Raw genomic sequence first — 24,729 nt, 5'->3', positions numbered from 1 at the left:
ACTCACTCTACGTATCTGTTGATAAAAAATTTCCCTTCCTCGACAAATTACAAGATATTTGATCAAAATGAATCAAGCTATCAGAAAACTAATATTTCAATGGTATATTATGAAAAAACTTCCTTGCGATTCAAATTTCAGGGGTGGGTTTTCTACTTCCTGCAATTATAAGGGAATACCAAAAAAAATTATTTCCTTCTGCTGAATTTTATTCGCTATTTCTGTTAGAAGAAACCCATTAAAAATTATTGTATAGATATTCGTCCATTTCTTTTTTCTTTTGTCAAAACTGCCGGACTAGATTCTCCTCCAAGTTCAATTCAATTGTCAATATTATTTTCATGCAGTATAGCAATACTGTTTTTGTAAAGAATCCTGCCTACTCAGTTGGAAGCATTTCATGCAAAAATATGATGTGTATTTTAGGAGCTTAAATAAATTCAGTCGAAAGTTATAATGTTTCTAATATAGGTATGGCTGATTAACTCAAGGTATGGGTAAAAGTTAACTACTCAATTAATGATATAACAAAATCTTTTAGACCCGTTTATTATTTATTGCTTTCATAATTATTAGAAATAAAAACAATATTTCCGTCAGGAATGAATTAATTAATACAATAAAGTGAAAAAATAATCAGAATCTAACCTCCTCTCTGGATACAACTGAATCGGTATTGAGAGAAGGCCATGGCTGATTAAAAAAATACTGAAAATAATTTAAATTCTACAAAATCGATTCCAATAGGTATTAGGAATGAATTGTTGTTCATTGCATTTCTTGTGCTCTTCTCTTATTATCTTTTCTTGTTGTACCACAGACACATGTTCCTTTGGCATTGCAATGTCCACCACCTACGTATCCTTTTTCAAGACAGCTGATGCCACAATTGAAATCTTCACATGTTGATTGCCTGGATAATCCAAGGAATCTTCCTGAAAAACGAGTAATAAGAATATATCCAAATATTCATTGATTCATTGATTGTAATTATCATGTTACAATGAATCATTATTATTATTAGTTTCCTTGATAAACTAGAGCCGACCAACGTTATTCAAATATATATTTTATGTTTGAAAAATGAAATCCTCTAATCTCATAGAATAATACAAAAATCATTATCCTACCTGCATCATCCTCGGGTGCATCAGACCACGCACTAGTAGCAAAGGTAATTAGTAGAAAAAAAGTCGATACGATGAAGACACACTTCATTTTGAATTGAAGAAAATCGATGTAACCTGAATGAAAATCGACGGGTGTATCCGACGAATTTGTTCATGAGCGAACATTTGTATGCAGTTGTTGTGATTCATTCGGTCCGATAAATAAATAAACAGTCTATGATATACAATAATTTCGATCGAATTTCGGCTAAAGTAGTACTTAGAATTTCGGAATATAAACAATAATGTTATTAATCGCTGATATAGTTCTTCTATGATAGTGACCTAGAAATATAATACACAACCTTGAATATCTGCACTCTCTGTCTTATCCTAGTCGACGAAATCATTTCGATAAAACAGAATTCTTTGAAATCAAAAGATGCTCGAGATTTGAACATTGCGAATTAATTGATGAAACTCAGTCAAAAAAATTCCGTGAAATAATTTAAATCGAACTCCACATTCCAGGTCCAAGGTGATATTTTAATTAATTGCGAAATTTTCCAGTGGAAGAAAAAAACATTTTATATTCGAATGTTTTGAATGAATATCAACCTAAGAGAATGAAAGTCTGAATTATCTTCCATGTCCATTGATGGGAGGAAAATGTTTATGAAATTTGAGCGGTTATTGAATTCAGTCACAAGATTTTTGTACCCTACAAATATGTGATGCGAAAAGTTTACATTCAAAATTCATTTAGTATTAGTGATAAGGGTTCTAAAGTTGTGAAAAATGTAAGCACAATGAAAATAAGTAGATAATATAACCTTTACTTTAATAATCTGTAATCCAAAAAAAACAAATTTTCAAGCCACTATTACTTCTGAACTTCACCTTGTAGTGAACTAACGAAGATGTATTGATATCTAGTTAGCCTAGACCAGTTCCATGCCTAAAAAAAATATTGCGTTTACATAGCAACGAACAATAACTCAACAGAAGCGTCAGTATGAAGTTTGAGGTCAAAAAAGTAAACCAGAGTTACGCAATAAATTAAAAGAAAGCAGATATCCACCGAAATTGTGAAAATCGAAAAATTCGAGTATCGAGCCATCATCAAGTACCTGTATTTAAAAGGGTTTAGAGGTATGCAGATTTACTAAGATATGCTGAATAACCTTAGTGATCAATGATCTTCGTATGCGATCGTGAAAAATTTGGACATGAGAAAAATCGATGCAAAATTGATCCCCAAATGCTTGAATGTTGACCAAAAGCGTGCAAGGGTAGAAGCATCGCGTTCGATCTGTGCTCGATTTGAAAATGATGTAGACTTCTTAAAACGAATTGTTACTATGGATGAGACATATGGATGAGACTATGGGTACATTTCTACGATCCAGAAACAAAGCAACAATCGATGGAATGGCGACACTCTGTTTCTCCAAGACCTTAAAAGTTTCGTGTCCAAAAATCTGCTGGAACAGTTCTTGCTTCAGTTTTTTGGGATTGCCATGGAGTAATCATGATTTATTTTTTGGATAAGGGTAGAACAATAACCAGAGATTACTATTCGACATTACTGACCACTCTACGGAAAAAAAATGAAGAGAAAAGACGCGGAAAGCTATCCAAAGGTGTTTTGTTTTTGCAGGACAATGCCCCTGCACACCATTCTCATGTTGCCATAGAAAAAATTCTTGATTTAGGGTTTGAATTACTAGAACACCCCCCTTATTCACCATATTTGGCTCCATCCGACTATCATTTCTTTCCTCAACTGAAAAAAAGTTTAAAAGGTCGTACATTTTCTTCCACCGAGTAGGTAATAAAAGCTGTGGATGTCTGGTTTGCAGAGCAAGAAGAAACATTTTTTCTGAAAGGTCTAGAGACATTTTTACATTTATAATGTCAATATATTTTATTACTCAACATATTCTCCTCTTTATTGGTTACATTTATTAGAGCGAACCTAAAACGTCTCTGGACCTTTCAAAAAAATGTTTCTTCTTGCTCTGCAAACCAGACCTCCACAGCTTTTATTACTTTCTCTTTGGAAGAAAATTTAAGAACTTTTAAACTTTTTTTCAGTTGAGGAAAGAGATGATAGTTGAATGAAGCCGAATCTGGTGAATAAGGGGGAGTATTCTAGTAATTCAAACCCTAAATCTCGAATTTTTTGCATGGCAGCATGAGATTTGAGTGCAGTGGCGTTGTCTTGCAAAAACAAAACACCTTTGGTTAGCTTTCCACGTCTTCTCTCTTTAATTTTTTTCCGTAGAGTGGTCAGTAATATCGGATAGAAATCTCTGGTTATTGTTCTACCCTTATCCAAAAAATAAATCATGATTACTCCATGGCAATCCCAAAAAACTGAAGCAAGAACTGTTAACTTTTAAGGTCGAACGCGATGCTTATACCCTTGCACGCTTTTGGTCAACATTCAAACATTTGGGTATCCATTTTGCAGCAATTTTTCTCATGTCTCATTGTCCAGGCTACTAATCTTCGAATTCAGTCGAATGAGTTTTATGGTAAGAAAGTATTCTGTGAACATGCCGAAGACTCAGCCTGTATATGGAAAAATACAGTCTGAACTTCGAATCGTCTTGATTCCGTGCAGACCATACCTACTTGGCAAAATCCATTATGATAAATATTCTTGGAACTATTTTAGCGTGGAATTTTGTAATCATCGATTCCCTGACACAATTCAAGTTGGAAAAGAGCGAAATGTTATCATTTTCTGCATTTATCGAAAACATTCACTACTTCATGCGAAACGATGGGAATTCGAAAATGAATCATCCGCTGTATGATACTCGATTTTATGTGGACTGTCACAAATTTCCAGAACCAACTCGCTCAAAAACATAAAAGGCGATATCGAATCAGTAAATAATTATTTATCTATGGATATCAGCTATTCCATGATAGAATGTCCCATTAGGGCTGGCCTGGCACTTGTGACTGTCGCACAATGGTTAACGATAATACAAAACGTTGTGATTATTCTCCCGTATATACCATAGGCATCAACTCAAAAACTCTCCTATGTGACCTATATTATGCCAGCTGAATTGCGTACATCAAACTGGATTTTGTGTTAGTTGCTGGATTATTCGCTTTCACGAAGTGGAATTGGCTGTGACTTTTTTGCCATTCCAGGAAATTTCGGGATTTTTGTTTGAGTCCATTACAGGTTTTATGATTGGTTCAAATAATGAATTGGACTGTCGTTGTTCATTAAATTTAGCTAGAAGGTTCATTTATCCAGCGTGAGTGGATATGTGTGAAATATAGATACAACGACTAGAAATTCGTGAGGATCATCGGTACACGAGGATATATTGAAAAATTCTTAGCCTACTATAGAACTGAACAAAATTTCGATGACAAAATATTCTTCTCTTAATTGGATACATTTATTACAGCGAACTGCAACGTCTCTAGACCTTTCAAAAAAATGTTTCTTCTTGCTCTGCAAACCAGACCTCCACAGCTTTTCTTACCTCCTCGTTGGAAGAAAATTTACCACCTTTTAAACTTTTTTCAGTTGAGGAAAGAGATGATTGTCGGATGGAACCAAATCTGGTGAATACGAGGGGTGTTCTAGTAATTCAACAATTAAATCACGAACTTTTTCCATGACAACATGGGATTTGTGTGCAGGGGCGTTGTCCTGCGAAAACAAAACACCTTTTGACGTCTTTTATCATTAATTTTTTTCCGAAAAGTGGACAGTAATGTCGAATAGTAATCTCCGGTTATTGATCTACCCATATCCGAAAAATCAATCATGATTACTCCATGGCAATCCCAAAAAACTGAAGCAAGAACTTTTCCAGCAGATTTTTGGACACGAAACTTTTTAGGTCTTGGAGTTCAATTTTTCACAGTCGCATACGGAGAGCATTGATCACCAAGGGTATTAAGCATATCTTCTTAAATCTGTTTACATCTTAACCCTTTAAAATGCAGGTATTTGATGATGGCTCGATACTCCAATTTTTCGATTTTCACAATTTCGGTGGACATCTTCTTTCTTTTAATTAATTTCGTAACTCTGGTTTACTTTTTGGACCTCAAACTTCACACTGACACTTCTAATGAGTTATTGTTCGTTGCTATGGTAACGCAATATTTGTTATATGCATGGAACTGGTCTTGGCTAACTAGATATCAATACATCCTCGTATTTCCCCTTCAGTGTCGTCAAGCATTCAAATACATGTCCACCACATATACGAACTACTAAAGGAGTGAATTCCCTGTAGAACTGCATAAGGATCGCGGTGAAGACTTGTTTCCTTTGAGGCTAACCAAATATGTACTCGCAGGTACGTACGTCAAATCTGCAATAAGAGGAAATAAAAAGTGCGTCCGGCACGAGTAACAAAAATGCGATTGCTTCGGTTGCAGCAGTACCTAGAGAATCGAATATGTTGATGGAGGCGTGTATGTCGGGAATATGCTCCTGGGAATAGCTTTCCATATTCGCGAGGACGATCTTGGCGGTATTCGAAAGAATTATTATTGTATGAGTCTCTGACGGGCGGCGTTATTCAATTCCAGAACGGCGAATCGAAAATTTGTGTCTGAAGATCCAGACATATTCAACATTTTATCACGGGTAGTTAAACATTGATAACCAATTTCGTCACGTACAGCGGCGAACGCAAATTTGTTTACAAGCAATATAAAATCAATAAACCGGTCCTGCGAAAGTTTCAGCGAACGTTGCTATTAATATTCAACAAGTAAAAAGAGGGAAGAGCGGAGTAAGCCGGGTCTGTTCGACACGCTGACGGGATAACTTTGTTACCCATGCAGGCCGGCAATTTTTGTCCAAAGGAAAAGGGGCTTTTCACAGAGGAGTTGGAATAGTTTCCGTTGCATTATACAGATCTCGGAACAAGAAGAAATGCGGCCGACGGAACTTTGATGTGTCACACACCCTTTCAGCGGGGTGAAATCATATGATTCTGACGGGAAAAGGTGCAGATAAATGTGCCTGCGGGTGCATGAAGAAACACAGAAAGCATTTCAGGATGCCTCTTTCGGGGCGGACGCTTGAAATCCTCCATCAAAATGGGGGTTTATGGTAGAAAGCCTTGTTCACTAGCGTGTAGTCTTTGGCTCGGTGTTCAAGTTACTTATTCAAGACCTTCTAGAGATAGAGCTTGCAACGTCGCAAATTACACATACTGTACGTCCGTAAAAACACCTCCTCGTTTAAAATTGTATCTGCTCCATTACGTTAGTCAAATTTTTTACAGTGCGATTTGCTCATGGTCAACCTTTTCTTGATTAGGTCAAATTTCAGTTTTACGAGGATATATTGAAAAATTCTTAGCCTACTATAGAACCAAACAAAATTGTAAATAAAAGTTTTTCATGCTTTTACACTGCGCAAAAAAATTAACGCACATTATGGAAATCTCAAATTTATTCTACAACTGAAGGTGTTCTCAATGATAATTATGTTTATCAGAATTATGCATGCATATGTTATCCACTTTCAACGGTTTTATTCAATACAGATGTTTTTTCCCAGCAGGAATAAAAAAATATGATATTATCAGATTTTGAATGTATTGGCTCCATTCTAAAATCAGTTGTTCTCGATCAATTCTAGTGATCAATAGTTTTTCTTTCGTTTGATTTTCTACACTCGATCGCTATGCAACGCGAAACACGCAATTTGACCCAAGAGGAATGTGCCCAAGCGGTAGTTTTGCGAGAAGAAGGGTGGACATACACAAGAATTGCAGAAAGGTTTCGAGTTTCCCATACAAGTGTGTCCAGAATGTTGCAGCGATTCAGGGAGACAGGTATGAATAAATATGATTTAAGGCCTCGTGTCGCGCCAAGAGGCCCAGCTCTTACCCCAGCCCATCGAAGGGCGCGTTTGGATTTTGCGAGAGAGCATATCCATTGAAAAGAGGCCGATTGGGAAAAAGTTCTCTTCACAGATGAGTCTAGATTCTGCCTCTACCATTGTGATCGACGTTCACATGAAAGATGTGCTCAGTGCAATTTCCTGAATACTACTGGTTTCGGGGGAGGATCGATTATGGTATGGGGTGGAATATCTTTGACTGCTCGCACAGACCTAGTGGTCGTTGATAATGGAGCTATGAATGCTGATAAGTATATAAGGAACATTCTTGAAGAGCATGTGGTGCCATTTGCCCCATACATTGGTGAAAATTTCATTTTTATGGACGATAATGCCAGACCCCATCGTGCGCGCATCGTTCAGGAGTACCTTGAAGAGGTTGAAGTCTCTCGAATGGAATGGCCAGCAAGAAGTTCAGATCTCAATCCGATTGAGCAGGTTTGGGACAACCTCAATAGAAGGCTGAGTAGTTCAGAAAATCATCCAGCTACTCTTAATGACTTAGGAATCCAACTCGGAGAAATCTGGGAAGGATTAGATCAGAACATTTTAAGATCACTCATTTTGAGTATGAACCGTCGTTGCCGAGCTGTAATCAACGCAAGGGGTGGAAATACCAAGTATTAAATCACTTATCAGCATTTCAGTATTTTGAAAATTGTTCATTTCTCTTCTTTCACATAAGATTCGGTGAAATCGTGAATTTTTCTTCCATTTAATGTGTCTTGTTTCATTCAAAACCTTCCCGAGAGAACATAAAAAATAAGTCATAAAGTCAATGTAGAGTTAACTTTCATTAAAATTGAGATTATCAGAATGTGCGTTAATTTTTTTGCGCCGTGTATGTTTCAGTTCTCCAATCATGAGCAAATTTCCGGAGAGTTGTAGGATTTTTCTCGTGCTGTATTCTATTATTGAAAATAATTGGGAACGATCAACTCCTTGCACATAGCACAGATTCACGATCAGCACTTATCGTGACAAGGAAGGGAGGGATACTTAGCCCCATTCTGGCTTGATGTGAAATGATGGACTTTGCTGCTGGTGTTCAAAACTCACAAAGGGAGTATATATACGATAACTTACCTCGTTTAAAACGGAAGAGCTCATCATGGGGCGTATAAGCGCCCCACAGCACTCGCACCTGTGTCCCCCATCGTTGGATTACTAATGGTAATTAATAATCCCCCCACATCGTACAAATAACTATATCATTAATCACTGTTAGTCAAGCCCACGCTTATGGAAATCCATTCTTCGGCATGAAGCAAACAGATTGTACCGCTTAATTTATTATGAAAAAGGGTGGATATTCGAAATAAAGAGAGAAGAGGGCGATGCATCATCGCAGCATCTCCGGGACCGATCCCGCTGAATCTGATCGTTAAGCTCAGGTGAAGAGATCCTGAAAGCATGGAGGATATTCAATAATTCGGGATAATTCGGGAACTCTGAGCCTGGACTTCCATTCATTCTACCTCATCCGACCAGCGGAGCTTTTTTAATTTTTTGTCGATTACGGTGGTGGCGGTTGAAGTACTTTGTATAATATAGAAATTCTGAGCACATCGCTAATTCCTTTCAGGAACTTCGGAAATGTAAAGAGTACAGACTGAGTAAAAAGTAACGCACATAATTCACATCTTCTGTATATACTACTTTGTGGAAAAATGCTCAAAAAGTTCAATTTCCATTTGACATTACGCAACTTCTCATGTATTATTGTGGAGCTTGTCATGCACCCTGTACGGGTAGTTGAATTTTTGTAAATGGTAACTCTATAACTTTTCGCGTCAGAAATGGATATATTTCCTAAAACTTTTCAAGGTTTTCAGTCCCAATCTCTGGAACAAAATCGATTAAAAAAGTGAAATAAACGATTTGCTCCTGCGTAAATTCTTGCACTAATTTGTCAGGAGCAAATCAACTAGAAAAAATTGTTGCCTGACAATGAACTGAAAATAAAGAACTTTGAAATTATAATTTTATATTGTAACGTTTCGGAGTCTATATCAGACTCCTTCATCAGACGAAAATCAATTTTCGAAAATCTTCTGAATTGAATCTTTTATTTGACATCAATTGTCAATATATAGAAACAGAGACTGCATAGAAACGTTGATTCATTTAACTTTGAAGATCATATTGAAATATGATCTATTCCTACCGAAGAATTTGCCGAATTATTATTTTGATCCAATAAAATACACGTAGACTCTTTAATCTTTCGTTTATAATGGATATACCTTTCGTTATCGACGACGATTTGGTTTTTCTATTAACCCTGTTTTATCAGAGCCTAATGGTAATAATAGGTATGTTTCAAAAATGGTTGGATGAAATTGCAGCTGAGGGGTTGAAGTAAAGCCCACTCAATAATCCATAATTTAAAAGATTCAAAGAGCTCGTAAACTAGTAAAATAAGGTATTTTTATCATCTTATATGATCCAACTCCACCTCAAAGATAAATATATGATGGAGACTATTTGTGTGTATTTCAATCCGAGGGCTTATTGTTCCCAGAATCGATGGAATATTTTAACTTTGAATATTCCAAATTGAAATTTCCAGTCGCAAGACTACCTATATCTACAGACATACAGACCGGGCATACGAATACCTATTGATTGAACGAAAAGTTCGTCTACTGCTAGACACAGAAATCAGTGATGAGTTATTTTTGAGGAACTGATGCGGAAAACATTCCTTTGTATTAAAACTCGAGTTAAAATGAAATTAGAGAGGGCTCAACTGAAACTTCTACCAAGCCCAGGTGCTCATTTATATTTTGTTTGTCTTTCTTCATAAATTTTAACCAATTTCCCCCTTTATTGGCTACTCCCCATGTAACCCAGATGTAAACAATCCGACCTATTTAAAAGATAATATGCCCGCAAAATTATCAATAACACTTAATCCTTTCAGATTATCCCTAGTTGCGTATCCTCCTACGAACACCGGGGGTTGATAGAATCTCATTATGAAGGGACAACGAGGGGTAGAAATTAATAAAAATTTGAATACCTAATGAGTCCAACGAATAATTTGAAACATATCAGCGCAGACAAGAAAAATTGATAATTCATGCAAGGTGGTCCAGAATAACATACATTATTTTCTAGAGCTGGTAGCACGCTTTTCTGAAACTGAATAAGGTTTACCCCAACTCACCTCCCTTCGAGGGAAGGGTGGAAAATACACTACGCTGTATTCGTAAGGGTTGGAATGGGTGGTGACATAAAATGAATTATGCTATAGTGCCTTATCATCACTCATTGCGGCATAAAAAATCGTTTGGGAGATATTCAATAAGGTTTTCAATTCACGGTCCTGATAGTTCATACAACAGCAGTTCTAGAACGTCTGTGATTTTTGGATTTGCCAAGAAGAACCCAACGACCACCGTGTCAAAAAAGTTCTTACTTCTTTTGGCGTATTTTCCAACTGGGTAACATATTGAAAATCTACTACTAAAACATGCTATTAAAAATATGCAGAATTCATTAACAAAAATAGATAATAATAAATAAAATGATTTCAGATAAGTAACATCCATTGAACAACAAAACTTATGATACAAATCGAGCTAGCCAAGCACCATGGTCGAAAGTATCAACAGGTGATGGTCCTTTCAATCGATGCCAGTAGTCGCTACTGGGTATGAATATATCCGAGCGCCACCTGCTAGTAAACGAGGTCCAACAGATTTCCCAACTCTCAGAGTGAAGATGGTAGCATGTAGCAATTTGCTACGAAGGTGAAGCTTTTTTTGACACAAGGTAGAACTCATTAAAATAAGTCGTTCAACCAAAAATTGTCTATATAAAATATTCAAGATGGCTAAGACATAACCCCTAGAAGTTCGACAAAATTTCATTGAATTTCATGTACGAAACTGTGGAAGGTGACTCCGGCATCGCAAAAACGAAACAAAACATAAACATAGGGCTGGACAATGAATGGTTCAGTACCAAGTGCATCTGATTAGATACATCAGGTCACTTTTGAGAGAATCATAATTGTTTTATCGTGCAATTTGGGGTGAAAAAAAATGTAGAAAATCGAGGCAGTTTCTTCAAAGTGCTTATGTTAGTTATTTTGAAAAAGTTCTATGATGTTTCCCCATTTCATCCCATTTTTACATCGATTGTTGGAATGTTCGAACAAGAAGATTGTGATGCCCATTGTGAAAAAATTCTTGAATAATATAGACGAATTTTATTGGTGAGATTTTGAACTATTATTCTAATTTTTACACTTGTGTCGTAAGTCTCTTCTGTCAGTTGGTATAGAAATGAGCCATTTCATAAAATCGTGAAAGTTACTGAAAAAAAATGAGAACAATTCGGCAATCCTAAGTTTCTATTTTCATTACCACGTAAATATCGAACGAGCCAATATCCTAAACGAAACCACATGGTCGAATCAGGAGATAAGTTTTTTCTTTGCGATAATTCAGCTTACAAACGGTTAAGGATCGTATTAGGATCTATTTCAGTAATCATTTTCAATTTTTTTTCAACTTTGTCATTTTGAAAGTTTTGTATAGGTGATTTTTGGTGAAACGCTTAATTTTGACCAGTTCTACCTTCTGTTGAAAACAACGCCTCACCTTCAAATACAACCTGTATAAAAATTTCACCATTTTTATTACTTAGTAGCAACTATTCTCTTTATTCACGAAACTGTTTCTAATTTTTCGCTTCTAGCCTGTGCTAATATGCCACTTTCAAAAGGTCTGTCCATTTCGATTCCTAAATTTATGTCTGTTTGTTCCTTTATTTTGTCTCGTAGGTTCCAACCCTCGAAGCAGCGCATGTTGTCGGAAACAACAGCCTATTTTGACCGTTAGGCGGTAAATCCATCAAATCAGAGAACGGCCTCAAATTTGTGACGTTCGGCCAAATGGCTATAGTTTTTCGGGCGCTGAATGCTAAACGGTTTCGCGTTCAGTGTCTACGTAATGGTTGGAAATTTCTAATTGAACGATTCTCAGAGTTCCAGTCACAATGGAGCGAGATTGTTCAGTTCTGTAGTAATGAACGCCTTCCTCGAACAAGGGAACTATTGTGTCATCCGTGAAACACCCCATTTGTTTTCGGATTCAGTACGTTAGCGAATTCAGCATACATTCTGTTTCAGAATAATTCATTGTTGCTGAACAAACATACGTCTTTCGCGAGCTCCGCTGTGGAAAAAGAATGAATTCCGAAGCATAGCTGTGACACCGAGGAAAATTTTTCGGTGTCATTGTACTGGGTCGAATAAAATCTTCGTGAATTGAAAAAATTTCCATAAGTGGAAAAAAAGTATTCGAGATTCATTATTTCAATGTAAAATTATGAGTGTCACTACTTTCAGGAATAACACTGCGCAAAAAAATTAACGCACATTCTGAAAATCTCAATTTCAATGGAAGTTAACTCTACATTGACTTTATAACTTATTTTTTATGTTCTCTCGGGAAGGTTTTGAACGAAACAAGACACATTAAATGGAAGAAAAATTCAGGATTTCACCGAATCTTATGTGAAAGAAGAGAAATGAACAATTTTCAAAGTACTGAAATGCTGATAAGTGATTTGATACTTGGTATTTCCACCCCTTGCGTTAATTACAGCTCGGCAACGACGGTTCATACTCAAAATGAGTGATCTTAAAATGTTCTGATCTACTCCTTCCCAGATTTCTTCGAGTTGGATTCCTAAGTTATTAAGAGTAGCTGGATGATTTTCTGAACTTCTCAGCCTTCTATTGACGTTGTCCCAAACCTGCTCAATCGGATTGAGATCTGGACTTCTTGCTGGCCATTCCATTCGAGATACTTCAACCTCTTCAAGGTACTCCTGAACGATGAGCGCACGATGGGGTCTGGCATTATCGTCCATAAAAATGAAATTTTCACCAATGTATGGGGCAAATGGCACTACATGCTCTTCAAGAGTGCTCCTTATATACTTATCAGCATTCATAGCTCCATTATCAACGACCACAAGGTCTGTGCGAGCAGTCAAATATAATCCACCCCATACCATAATCGATCCTCCCCGAAACCAGTAAGTAGTATTCAGGAAATTGCACTGAACATATCTTTCATGTGGACGTCTGTATACAAGGGAACGTCGATCACAATGAAAGAGGCAGAATCTGGACTCATCTGTGAAGAGAACTCTTTCCCAATCGGCCTAGCTCTTCCCAATGGATATGCTCTCTCGCAAAATCCAAACGCGCCCTTCGTTGGGCTGGGGTAAGAGCTGGGCCTCTTGCCGCGACACGAGGCCTTAAATCATATTCTCTGAGGCGATTTCTTATTGTCTGAGTGCTAATTTGCACCTCATGAGTTTGCTCAAGCTGAATTTGAAGAAGGCGAGCGGTTGCAAACCGTTGTCTCAACGAAGAAACTCTCAAGTAACGTTCTTGAATGGCAGTTGTTACCCGTGGTCTACCCTGTCCTGGTCTTCGGACATTCATACCTGTCTCCCTGAATCGCTGCAACATTCTGATCACACTTGTATGGGAAACTCCAAATCTTTCTGCAATTTTTGTGTATGTCCACCCTTCTTCTCGCAAAACTACCGCTTGGGCACATTCCTCTTGGGTCAAATTGCGTGTTTCGCGTTGCATAGCGATCGAATGTAGAAAATCAAACGAAAGAAAAACTATTGATCACTAGAATTGATCGAGAACAACTGATTTTAGAATGGAGCCAATACATTCAAAATCTGTATTGAAGAAAACCGTTTAAAGTGGATAACATATGCATGCATAATTCTGATAAAAATAATAATCATTGAGAACACCTTCAGTTGTAGAATAAATTTGAGATTTCCATAATGTGCGTTAATTTTTTTGCGCAGTGTAGATTTTAAATAAACTCTCTATCAAATGATTACATCAATCGATGTATTACTGTGACATTCTCTATATTCACCATAATAAAGGAACAGTCTACTCCTCATGTCTGGTACCTGGAGGGCTCCACTGAAATTAAATCTAGGTACCTACTCGAAAAACACAACCCCCATTTGTACATAAAATAATTCGGAAATTTCCAGGCGAACAAACCAAGTTTCAATTATGTTGACTGTATGTCTGGGATCATCACAGCAAATTGTCCTAATCAAACAGGCCCAAGGCAAGATGCTGCTCTTTATGTACCTATGGGTCTACTCTTCGTGTATTACAGGGCCTGAAGAATTCGATTTTGCCAAAAATCAGTTTGCTCTCTTTCCGCAGCGAAGCTTATTTGAAGGAAGCCGCCATGTGGTCTATGAGTACATTTCAGGGAAGATCTGATAGTGGTTCATCGAAATTAAGATGTGAATTAAAGGTGAGGAAAGTAATCTGAGAAAGAAAAATTCTTCAAACATAAACAATGTTTATATTTCACTATTGATTTCTTCTTGGGATCGAAAAATGTTATATTTATTTATTCATTCAGGTAGAACAAGATAATGTCTGATATTTACTAATAAACATGTATTTTTTATGAGTCAAAACGTCTATCCGAAATAACCGATGAACGGAAGTACGATTGATACGATTTTTAAATATCGAACTTTCGTAATCAAGGTCAACTATTTATTGATTATTATGTTTACTTATGAATCGAATGTGATGTGTTTATGACATCAAATTTTGATGATTCCTAATTTTATTGTCAATCGATCAATCTTACGTTACCAGATTAGAGTTTCTGTAATTAGTGCATTGTCCCAAATATTTCCCATTTATAACATTGGCCCTAATTGATTCAATAACTATTTTAATTTTCTGCATTCGAAACTAGCTTACGTTATTCAGCTATGAATGTATGGTATCTCCACACCATAAATTGATTATGAGGTCATACACCGTAGCTTCCCATGAAGCGACAATATGAGCACAAAAAAAAAACATCTTAACGCGTATTTTTAAAACACTATTAGATTTCATCCTCATTATTTCATTAGTCCTTTCAAATTCATTAGATAATTCACATTAATGAAAATGCTATTGGCCTAGAAACATACGTATAACATTTCTCTGCTTTCAAGCTCCACCGCTTTTCACCGTTTTTCAGAAGATTGTCGTCAATATACTAACTGAAATTCAATCAATCAAAAGCGTCACACAGTTCGCAATTCCATTTCTACTACAGCCAGAATAACCTGTGGAGAGCCGAGAGGCCATCTAATGATTATTCATGGACAACCTAAGTCCTCCTTTGAGAGGAGTCAAAACGAGAAACCAATCAGTCATTTGTAGCAGTAATTCCTCTTTGTTAGGTCGATTTTGAATCGAACCTTAGTCACGCAAAGTGACCCATCTACAGGACAATAAAATTCATTGAATTTCCATTTAAATCAGGTCGTCGTTCAAACCCAGCTCCGGACTGCGTTTTGCATAGAATGAAAAAATTTAAATTCGTATAGGAGACGGTTTCTTTTGGCGCGAAAGGAGAACTTTAATTTAGTCCTCAGGTTTGAATGATACGAATTTTGCCAAGTAGAAGCATTGTTTTATGGGGAAACTCCGCACTGTTCTCTGCCAAGGACTTGATTTGCATTTATTGCATCGAGAAGATTGGTGGAAGTGAGTTTGCCACTTTTTGCGTCTGGAATTTCTGTGGAGGTTTTCTCACTAATAAAGTTATTGGCCAGCCAATATTTCAAGGATTTGTGAGTTATTAAAGTGACATAAAATTTCATCTTCAAAGCCACAAAACTGTTGCAGCTTAATACGAGGATGTATTGATATCTAGTTAGCCTAGATCAGTTCCATGTATAAAAATATATTGCGTTACCATAGCAACGAACAATAACTCAATAGAAGTGTCAGTGTGAAGTTTGAAGTCAAAAAAGTAAACCAGAGTTAAGCAGTAAATTTAAAAAAAGAAGATGTCTACCGAAATTGTGGAAATCGAAAAATTGGAGTATCGAGCCATCATCAAGTACCTGTATTTAAAAGGGTTAAGAGAGAAGCAGATTTACGAAGATATGCTTAATACTCTTGGTGGTCAATGTCCTTTGTATGCGACCGTGAAAAACTGGAGTGCAAGCTTCAAAACTGGTAAATTTTCCATTGAAGATGATGACAGATGGGGAAAGCCAGTTTCTGTATCAGTCCCCGAAAATATCGATGCAGTTCATGACATGATTTTATCAGACCGTCGAATTGTGCTGAACGGATATCTGAAGAACTGAATATTTCATACGAACGCGTTCATGATATAGTTCACGTCAATTTGGACATAAGGAGAATTGCTGTAAAATAAATGTTTGAAAGTTGACCAAAAGCGTACAAGGGTAGAAGCATCGCGTTCGATCTGTGCTCGATTTGAAAACGATGTAGACTTCTTAAACCGTTAGTATGGATGAGACTTGGGTACATTTCTACGATCCAGAAACAAAGCAACAATAGATGGAATGGCGACACTCTGGTTCTCCAAGACCTAAGAAGTTTGGTGTCCGAAAATCTGCTGGAAAAGTTCTCGCTTCAGTTTTTTGGGATTGCCATGGAGTATTCATGATTGATGAGGGTAGAACAATAACCGGAAATTACTATTCGACATTACCGACCACTCTACGGGAAAAAATTAAAAAGGAAAGACGCGGAAAGCTCTTCAAAGGTGTTTTGTTTTTGCAGGACAACGCCCCTGCAGACAAATCTTATGTTGCCATGCAAAAAATTCGTGATTTAGTGTTTGAATTACTAGAACATTCCCCTTATTCACCAGATTTGGCTCTATTTCTTTCATCAACTGAAAACAAGTTTAGAAGGTCGTACATTTTCTTTCAACGAGGAGGTAATAAAAGCTGTAGAGGTCTGGTTTGCAGAGCAAGAAGAAACATTTTTTTTTGAAATGTCTAGAGAAGTTGCACGTTCGCTGTAATAAATGTACCCAATTAAGAGGAGAATACGTTGAGTAATAAAATATTTTGACGTTGAAATTTTGTTTGGTTTTATAGTAGGCTAAGAATTTTTCAATATATCTTCGTATATAAAACCAATGTTACGCATTTCTAGAAGAATAATCGATAGGATACTTCTATGTGCATGACTTTTAGCATTAGGTCACTTGAAAAAATTGTTGTAACGTGCAATTGAGTTTGAAAAAAGTGTAGAAAATTGAGACTGTTTGTTGAAAGTGTTTATAATGACAGAGTGCTATTATTGTTACTCTTTTTCATCCCATTTTTAAGACAATAGTTGGAAGGTTCGAACAAGAAGAAGATTGCGATGACCATTATAAAAAAATTAGTGAATAATTTAGACGAAGGGTGAGATTTTGAACTAATATTTTATTTTTTCACACTTGGTCCTCAGTGTTTTTTTGTCAGTTGATATCGAAATGAGCCATTCCATAAGATCCTTCAAGATATTGAATAATGAAAAAAATTCGGCAATCCTAAGTTTCCATTTTCATTCCCACGATTTTGAAATATTGAAACATCCTGTATTCATTCAAGTGAATTCATAATTTTTATCTTACATTTATGGATTGAATACATCTGGTAGAAAATTTGCTGACTTCATAAAATTTCAGTAAAACCAACCATAAACCATGATTTTAGTTTCGGAAACTGTGTTTCTAATCTATCCCTGATGATTTAGAAGAATTTTAAGCTTAAGTTTCCTCATGGCCAGTTTTATAATCTCAATCGGTTTGTTTCTCGTTATTTTTTTCAGTTAAATAATCCGTTCAACTTAATTTGTGGATCTGTGCAGGCTCTATACCATATGGAATTAGCGGTAAGGATTCCTCAAAGAGTGGAATCAGCAGTATCGACTCAATTGAAATTACCTGAACACGGTTGTATTCGATTACAGGCATGTCACGTTGAGATGTTCTCTTTGTATTCCGGTTTGCTAGATACTAGGTCACGTAATGACGGAACAACCAAAACCAATTAGATCCTGCACAATTCAGATGCGAATTCAATTTTTGCAGTGCGAGATGCCCTTCGATAAGAAATATTTCAGCTTATTTTGTAAACAGTCTCATCTTTCACAATCCACTACTACACGACTACACCGTATCTTATACACCTGCTATAATTATTTCACGTCAATAACATAATTCTTTTACATTCGCGAAGATTAGAAATGCAGCAAATGATCCAGAGTTTCTGTCAGTTGATTTTCAAATCACGCCAAACTTTATTTTTGTATTGTTATGCGTACATGTATGAATATATTTGAATAAAATTGCGGCATTTCCAATGCGCATATATTATTTCTCTGAATTTCTTCAGTGCGAACTTTTATGGCCGGAACTACCAATCTACGTCTTCAACCGAACGCTTTTGAAGAAAGGTGATGATGAAACAAAGGGAAACCGGTTGTCAACGAATAAAGAACCGTTCGAAATATCTCAGCTTCGGTTGAATGCATTTATTCATTGAATTTCAATGAGGCGGTTCACCATTTTCTCCACTTAAGGGTATTTATGTTTCCAATTGTGAATCAGGGAGGGTGGAATTAAATGTCATGCTCGGCATGAAAGATTCAGATTGCCCGATATAGAAAAGAAAAAATGGGATTTATTATTCCTTGGGGTGGCTTTCGTGGCCACGTTTAACTGGAAATTATTTATAACGATAATGCGATTTCCCATTTAATTCAACATCGTTTTTAATTCGATTTCTTTCCAGGTTTCCTAATCAGTTTTTTTTTATTGATGCGTCATAATGGGATTATTTTCTAGTTCTTGATATTCTTAATGATATTAATTCATTTCACTGACTTCGCATGACCATTATTCATCATATTTTTGTAATTCAAAAACGAGCAATAAGATCCATTACAAAAATGAAAGCTAAAGAAAGTTGCAGAGGAGTCTTCAAGAAACACAAAATTCTTACAATATACGCTTTATACATCTATGAGTGCTTGATATTTGTCTCACAAAATACCAGCGAATTCCAAATTAAAAAAAGGCATAGTTATCCAACGAGAACCAACGACATCATGTATCCAATTCATAGACTTACACTCACAGAAAAAGGTACACACTACAGATGTATCAACTTTTTCAATAACCTACCAAATAGGCCACAAAAACTAAGACCACATAAAACCTTCAAGCGAGAGCTACGAAAGTACCTTATTGATTCAGAACCCTATACATTGCAAGAATTTCTGGATTCAAAGTTTTTTCTTTTTGACACAATTTCATGCAGTTTTCATGCTCCTCGAGAATGTAACTCTTAGAAATAAAGAAGCTTATTTATTTATTTATTACAATATTGCATTGGGTGCAAAAAAGACACGAAAAGTGCGTTTTATGGTTTGTTCCAATTACGAGGGATGTATTGATATGATATCAAGTTAGCCTAGACCAGTTCCATGCATGAAAAAAATATTGCGTTACCATAGTAACGAACAATAACTCAATAGAAGTGTCAGTGTGAAGTTTGAGGACAAAAAAGTGAACCATAGTTACGCTATGAATTAAAAGAAAGAAGATGTTAACCGAAATTGTGAAAATGGAAAAATTGGAGTATCGAGCCATCATCTAGTACCTGTATTTAAAAGGGTCAAGAGGTAAGCAGATTTACGAAGGTACGCTTAATACATTTGATGATCAATGTCCTTCGTATGCCACCGTGCAAAATTGGACTGCAAGCTTCAAAAGAGGTGAATTTTCCATTGAAGATGATGACCGATCGGGAAGGCCAGTTTCTGTGTCAGTCCACGAAAATATCGATGCAGTTCATGACATGATTTTATGAGACCGTCGAATTGGGCTAAAACGGATATCTGAATCAACGAATATTTCATACGAACGCGTTTATCATATAGTTCACGTCCATTTGGACATGAGAAAAATTGCTGCAAAATGGATCCCCAAATCTTTGAATGTTGACCGAAAGCGTGCAAGGGTAGAAGCATCGCATTTGATCTGTGCTCGATTTGAAAACGATGTAGACTTGTTAAGCTGAATTGTTACTATAGATGAGACTTGGGTACATTTCTACGATCCAGAAACAAAGCAACAATCGATGGAATGGCGACACTCTGGTTCTGCAAGACCTACGAAGTTTCGTGTCCAAAACTCTGCTGGAAGAGTTGTTGCTTCAGTTTTTTGGGATTGCCATGGAGTAATCATGATTGATTTTTTTGGATAAGGATAGAACAATAACCGGAGATTACTATTCGGCAGTACTACGGAAAAAATTAAAGAGGAAAGAAGCGGAAAACTATCCAAAGGTGTTTTATTTTTGCAGGACAACGCCAATGCACACAAATCTCATGTTACTATGCAAATAATTCGTAATTAAGGGTTTGAATTACTAAAATTACTAGAACACCCTTCTTATTCACCAGATTCGGCTCCATCCGACTATCATCTCTTTCCTCAATTGAAAAAAAGTTTAAAAGATCGTAAATTTTCTTCCAACGAAGAGGTTATAGAGCTGTGGAGGTCTAGTTTGCAGAGCAAGAAGAAACATTTTTTTCTGAAAGGTCTAGAGACGTGGCAGGTTCGCTGTAATAAATATATTCAATTATGAATAGAACATGTTGGGTAATAAAATATTTTGACATTGAAATTTTGTTTGGTTCTTTAGTAGGCTAAGAATTTTTCAATATATCCTCGTATATTGGATTTTATCTCCTCACCATCTGAAACATGGTCTTCGTATGCTGAATTTTTTTGATTCTGATAAATTGTGTATGATTTTTAATGCAAGAGCCATTATTTAAATCAATAATTTTTTATTTGCATTCAGATGTTAGAAGAGACGAACACATAAATGTCCAAAAAATTCAAAATATTTATCATGAAAAGATCAAGTGAGAAATATATTCAACATACAATATCAGATGATATTCTCTAATCATCTCCCCAATACAATTGAAATAACGCTCGTAATTTTCCATCAAACCGCACCGTGGTTACGGTTTGATCAATTATTACTATTCCGGCCCTTTGTTTCGTATTGTGCGTATTGGTTAAAGCGTACACGTCAAATATATCATATTTCATAATCCGAACACGCAGCTGAGCCTCCCGTAGATGTTGTTTTATGAAGCTGATTTGTATGGGAGATACGCGTCTGCAGCGCCGTGTAGAGCACATGAGCCCCGAAAGATTCTGCATGTCTGGTGGGTTTAGCGGATCAGCCTGTCCTACATTGACCTTATCGGGGAAGGTGGGTGTATGTTCGATAGGTCGCGTACTACGTTTACATGTTGAATTCCGCAATAATTTGAAACTGTCACAAATACGATTAAAGGATTTAAAGATAACAACAACTGATGTGTATGAACCAACCAATAAAACGAAACCTATTGCAGGGAATTCGAATCTACGACAGGTTGGGTTAGAAGTCACTGGTTCGGAATAAAATGCAGAAATCTACAGTTTGTTTCACACATAACAGGATTAATTACTTTAACTTCTTCGAAGGCCAAGGCAGAAAACAAACAAAATTTGGAACTGCAGTTTTTAAATGTTTGCCTCCGTACCATACCCCATAGAGAATGGGAAAGGAAAAAAGTCTTTCTTTTGACCTCAAGAATCTACTGTTGAAATACACTGCGCAAAAAAATTAACGCACATTATGGAAATCTCAAATTTATTCTACAACTGAAAGTGTTCTCAATGATAATTATTTTTATCAGAATCATGCATATACATATGTTATCCACTTTCAACGGTTTTCTTCAATACAGATGTTTTTTCCCAGCAGGAATAAAAAAACATGATATTATCAGATTTTGAATGTATTGGCTCCATTCTAAAATCAGTTGTTCTCGATCAATTCTAGTGATCAATAGTTTTTCTTTCGTTTGATTTTCTACACTCTATCGCTATGCAACGCGAAACACGCAATTTGACCCAAGAGGAATGTGCCCAAGCGGTAGTTTTGCGAGAAAAAGGGTGGACATACACAAGAATTGCAGAAAGGTTTGGAGTTTCCCGTACAAGTGTGTCCAGAATGTTGCAGCGATTCAGGGAGACAGGTATGAATGTCTGAAGACCAGGTCAGGGTAGACCACGGGTAACAACTGCCATTCAAGAACTTTACTTGAGGGTTTCTTCGTTGAGACAACGGTTTGCAACCGCTCGCCTCCTTCAAATTCAGCTTGAGCAAACTCATGAGGTGCAAATTAGCACTCAGACAATTAGAAATTGCCTCAGAGAATATGATTTAAGGCCTCGTGTCGCGGCAAGAGGCCCAGTTCTTACCCCAGCCCATCGAAGGGCGCGTTTGGATTTTGCGAGAGAGCATATCCATTGGGAAGAGGCCGATTGGGAAAGAGTTCTCTTCACAGATGAGTCTAGATTCTGCCTCTACCATTGTGCTCGACGTTCCCTTGTATACAGACGTCCACATGAAAGATATGTTCAGTGCTATTTCCTGAATATGTACTAATGGTTTCGGGGGAGGATCGATTATGGTATGGGGTGGAATATCTTTGACTGCTCGCACAGACTTAGTGGTCGTTGACAATGGAGCTATGAATGCTGATAAGTATATAAGGAACATTCTTGAAAAGCATGTAGTGCCATTTGCCCCATACATTGGTGAAAATTTCATTTTTATGGACGATAATGCCAGACCCCATCGTGCGCGCATCGTTCAGGAGTACCTTGAAGAGGTTGAAGTCTCTCGAATGGAATGGCCAGCAAAAAGTCCAGATCTCTATCCGATTGAGCAGGTTTGGGACAACCTCAATAGAAGGCTGAGAAGTTCAGAAAATCATCCAGCTACTCTTAATGACTTAGGAATCCAACTCGGAGAAATCTGGGAAGGATTAGATCAGAACATTTTAAGATCACTCATTTTGAGTATGAACCGTCGTTGCCGAGCTGTGATTAACGCAAGGGGTGGAAATACCAAGTATTAAATCACTTATCAGCATTTCAGTATTTTGAAAATTGTTCATTTCTCTTCTTTCACATAAGATTCGGTGAAATCCTGAATTTTTCTTCCATTTAATGTGTCTTGTTTCGTTCAAAACCTTCCCGAGAGAACATAAAAAATAAGTTATAAAGTCAATGTAGAGTTAACTTTCAAAAATTGAGATTTTCAGAATGTGCGTTAATTTTTTTGCGCAGTGTATTTGTACGCGTCAAAGACTCACCCTGTATAAATGCCCATTCGTTTCGAAAAAAAAACCTTACACAAACTGTGCCACTGTAGTCCAAAACATGTAGTACAACGGCTCATTATTTTATTGTAATATTAATCAATATTATAGGCATTACAAACGGCAGGTGCGGAATTGGGGTAGTTAGTAACACTAGTGTTACTAACGCATACAGTAATGCGATTTAATACAACTGAATTTCACAAATAAAAGGAGAATCGAACTATAGACAAACTCGTTTGGAATGAGGTTGCCTAGCAACTTTCAATTCAACTCGTTGATATTTTTTTCGGAATAATTCTTTCACTCACCCTTCCAGGGGCATCCCACCACTTCAACACGCATACAAACTGTCCGTACGTGCTCGCTGTAGGGAAGGAAACGTATCTTGGATGCGATTATCGGAGGGTCCAGTTTCTGTTCCATAATAGTGTTGGTATTCGAGTTTCCTTTCAGCAACTGAAAAAAAAATGGTCCCATTAATCTACTCTTCCACGTCTCATGGAAAATTCAGGTTGATGAATGAGGATTGAGAAGTGTCTACTTTGTAATCTAGATACAGGTGGTCCAAAGAGAACTTGGAGGAGTATTTCGATAACTAATTTTTAGGATAGTTTCGAGTACTATCTAACCTTAAAGTTTCGTTTCAAAATATACATCGATAGTGAAATAACTGCGAAAATAGTTTAAGAGGCAATGTGAAATTTATCTGGAGAATATTATTCGTATCTGACACATTTCAAAGGTATTTATACTCCATTCACTTCTATCTTAGCACTCGGTTGGCCATGGAAATTTGATACATTTCACTCTGCATAGTACGAAGATGTGGGGTTATGAAGCTTTTTATGAATTTTGGGTTTTAAATCAGCGCTATGTTGCCCGTTCTACGTAAAAGTTTCTGTTATTACGTATTTTATCACAATGTCGAATCTCTTCGGAGAATATGTGACGAACATAATTGAAGATTATACAAACTGATTGAAGGCATACCATATTCAGTTATTTGGAAGAAAAATACAAGAGATCAGTATAGTATCATAATATGCACTAGTTTGAGGAGAGTTAATGTTCGTTATCTTCTTTGGCTAAAGTTTGAATACGTTACATCAGTTGTAGATTTCAAAAATATTAACCAGAAGATGAAATGCATATGATGCAGTGGTTGGGAATGGGTATCTTCCGAAGGAATTAACAGATAATTACAAGAATGTCAAATTCTTCAACAAAAATCATCCTGCATCAATATAAATAAAGGGAATTAAAGGAAGTTTCAAGTCAAGATGAAATTCACCTTTGAACAAAAATTTCACATAAATAAACAATGAACAGGACAACTGGCCCGTATTTGTGGCTGTTGATCTTAATACATTGATATAATAATAATAAAATTAGGTATTTATCGGTACCTTAAGACATTTACAATGTATAGGACAAGTCAGATGAAAAATAGAAAAATCAATTTTCGGGAACTTATTCTACGATGACATTAATCGAAAATCCTGTAGTAAACTTTTCGCATTAATTCACTCAAACATAAAATTCTCAAATGCCACCACTTTTTTGGGTCTCCCAATAAAAGGAAATTCTTTGTCATCCTCTTCATTCACAATCTTTCTGATTGTGGA

The 24,729-nt window shown here is 36.5% G+C and overlaps 1 protein-coding gene across 6 annotated transcripts in view; it reads right to left on the bottom strand.

Annotated features, from left to right (window-relative positions):
• The window catches only part of LOC123316792 (discoidin domain-containing receptor 2-like), a 321,074-nt gene that overhangs the window by 63,519 nt on the left and 232,826 nt on the right, over positions 1 to 24,729 (bottom strand). For all 6 annotated transcript variants that reach the window (XM_044903031.1, XM_044903047.1, XM_044903023.1 and 3 more), the window contains one exon: positions 23,413 to 23,560. In XM_044903031.1, the coding sequence (XP_044758966.1) occupies positions 23,413 to 23,560 (148 nt within the window). The remainder of the gene's footprint in view (positions 1 to 23,412; positions 23,561 to 24,729) is intronic.

The sequence above is a fragment of the Coccinella septempunctata genome, chromosome 1 (assembly GCF_907165205.1).
Source record: "Coccinella septempunctata chromosome 1, icCocSept1.1, whole genome shotgun sequence".
In the NCBI taxonomy this organism is placed as follows: Eukaryota; Metazoa; Arthropoda; class Insecta; order Coleoptera; family Coccinellidae; genus Coccinella; species Coccinella septempunctata.
Note: the sequence above shows the minus strand (reverse complement) of the source record. Positions and strands in the feature narration are given on the sequence as shown.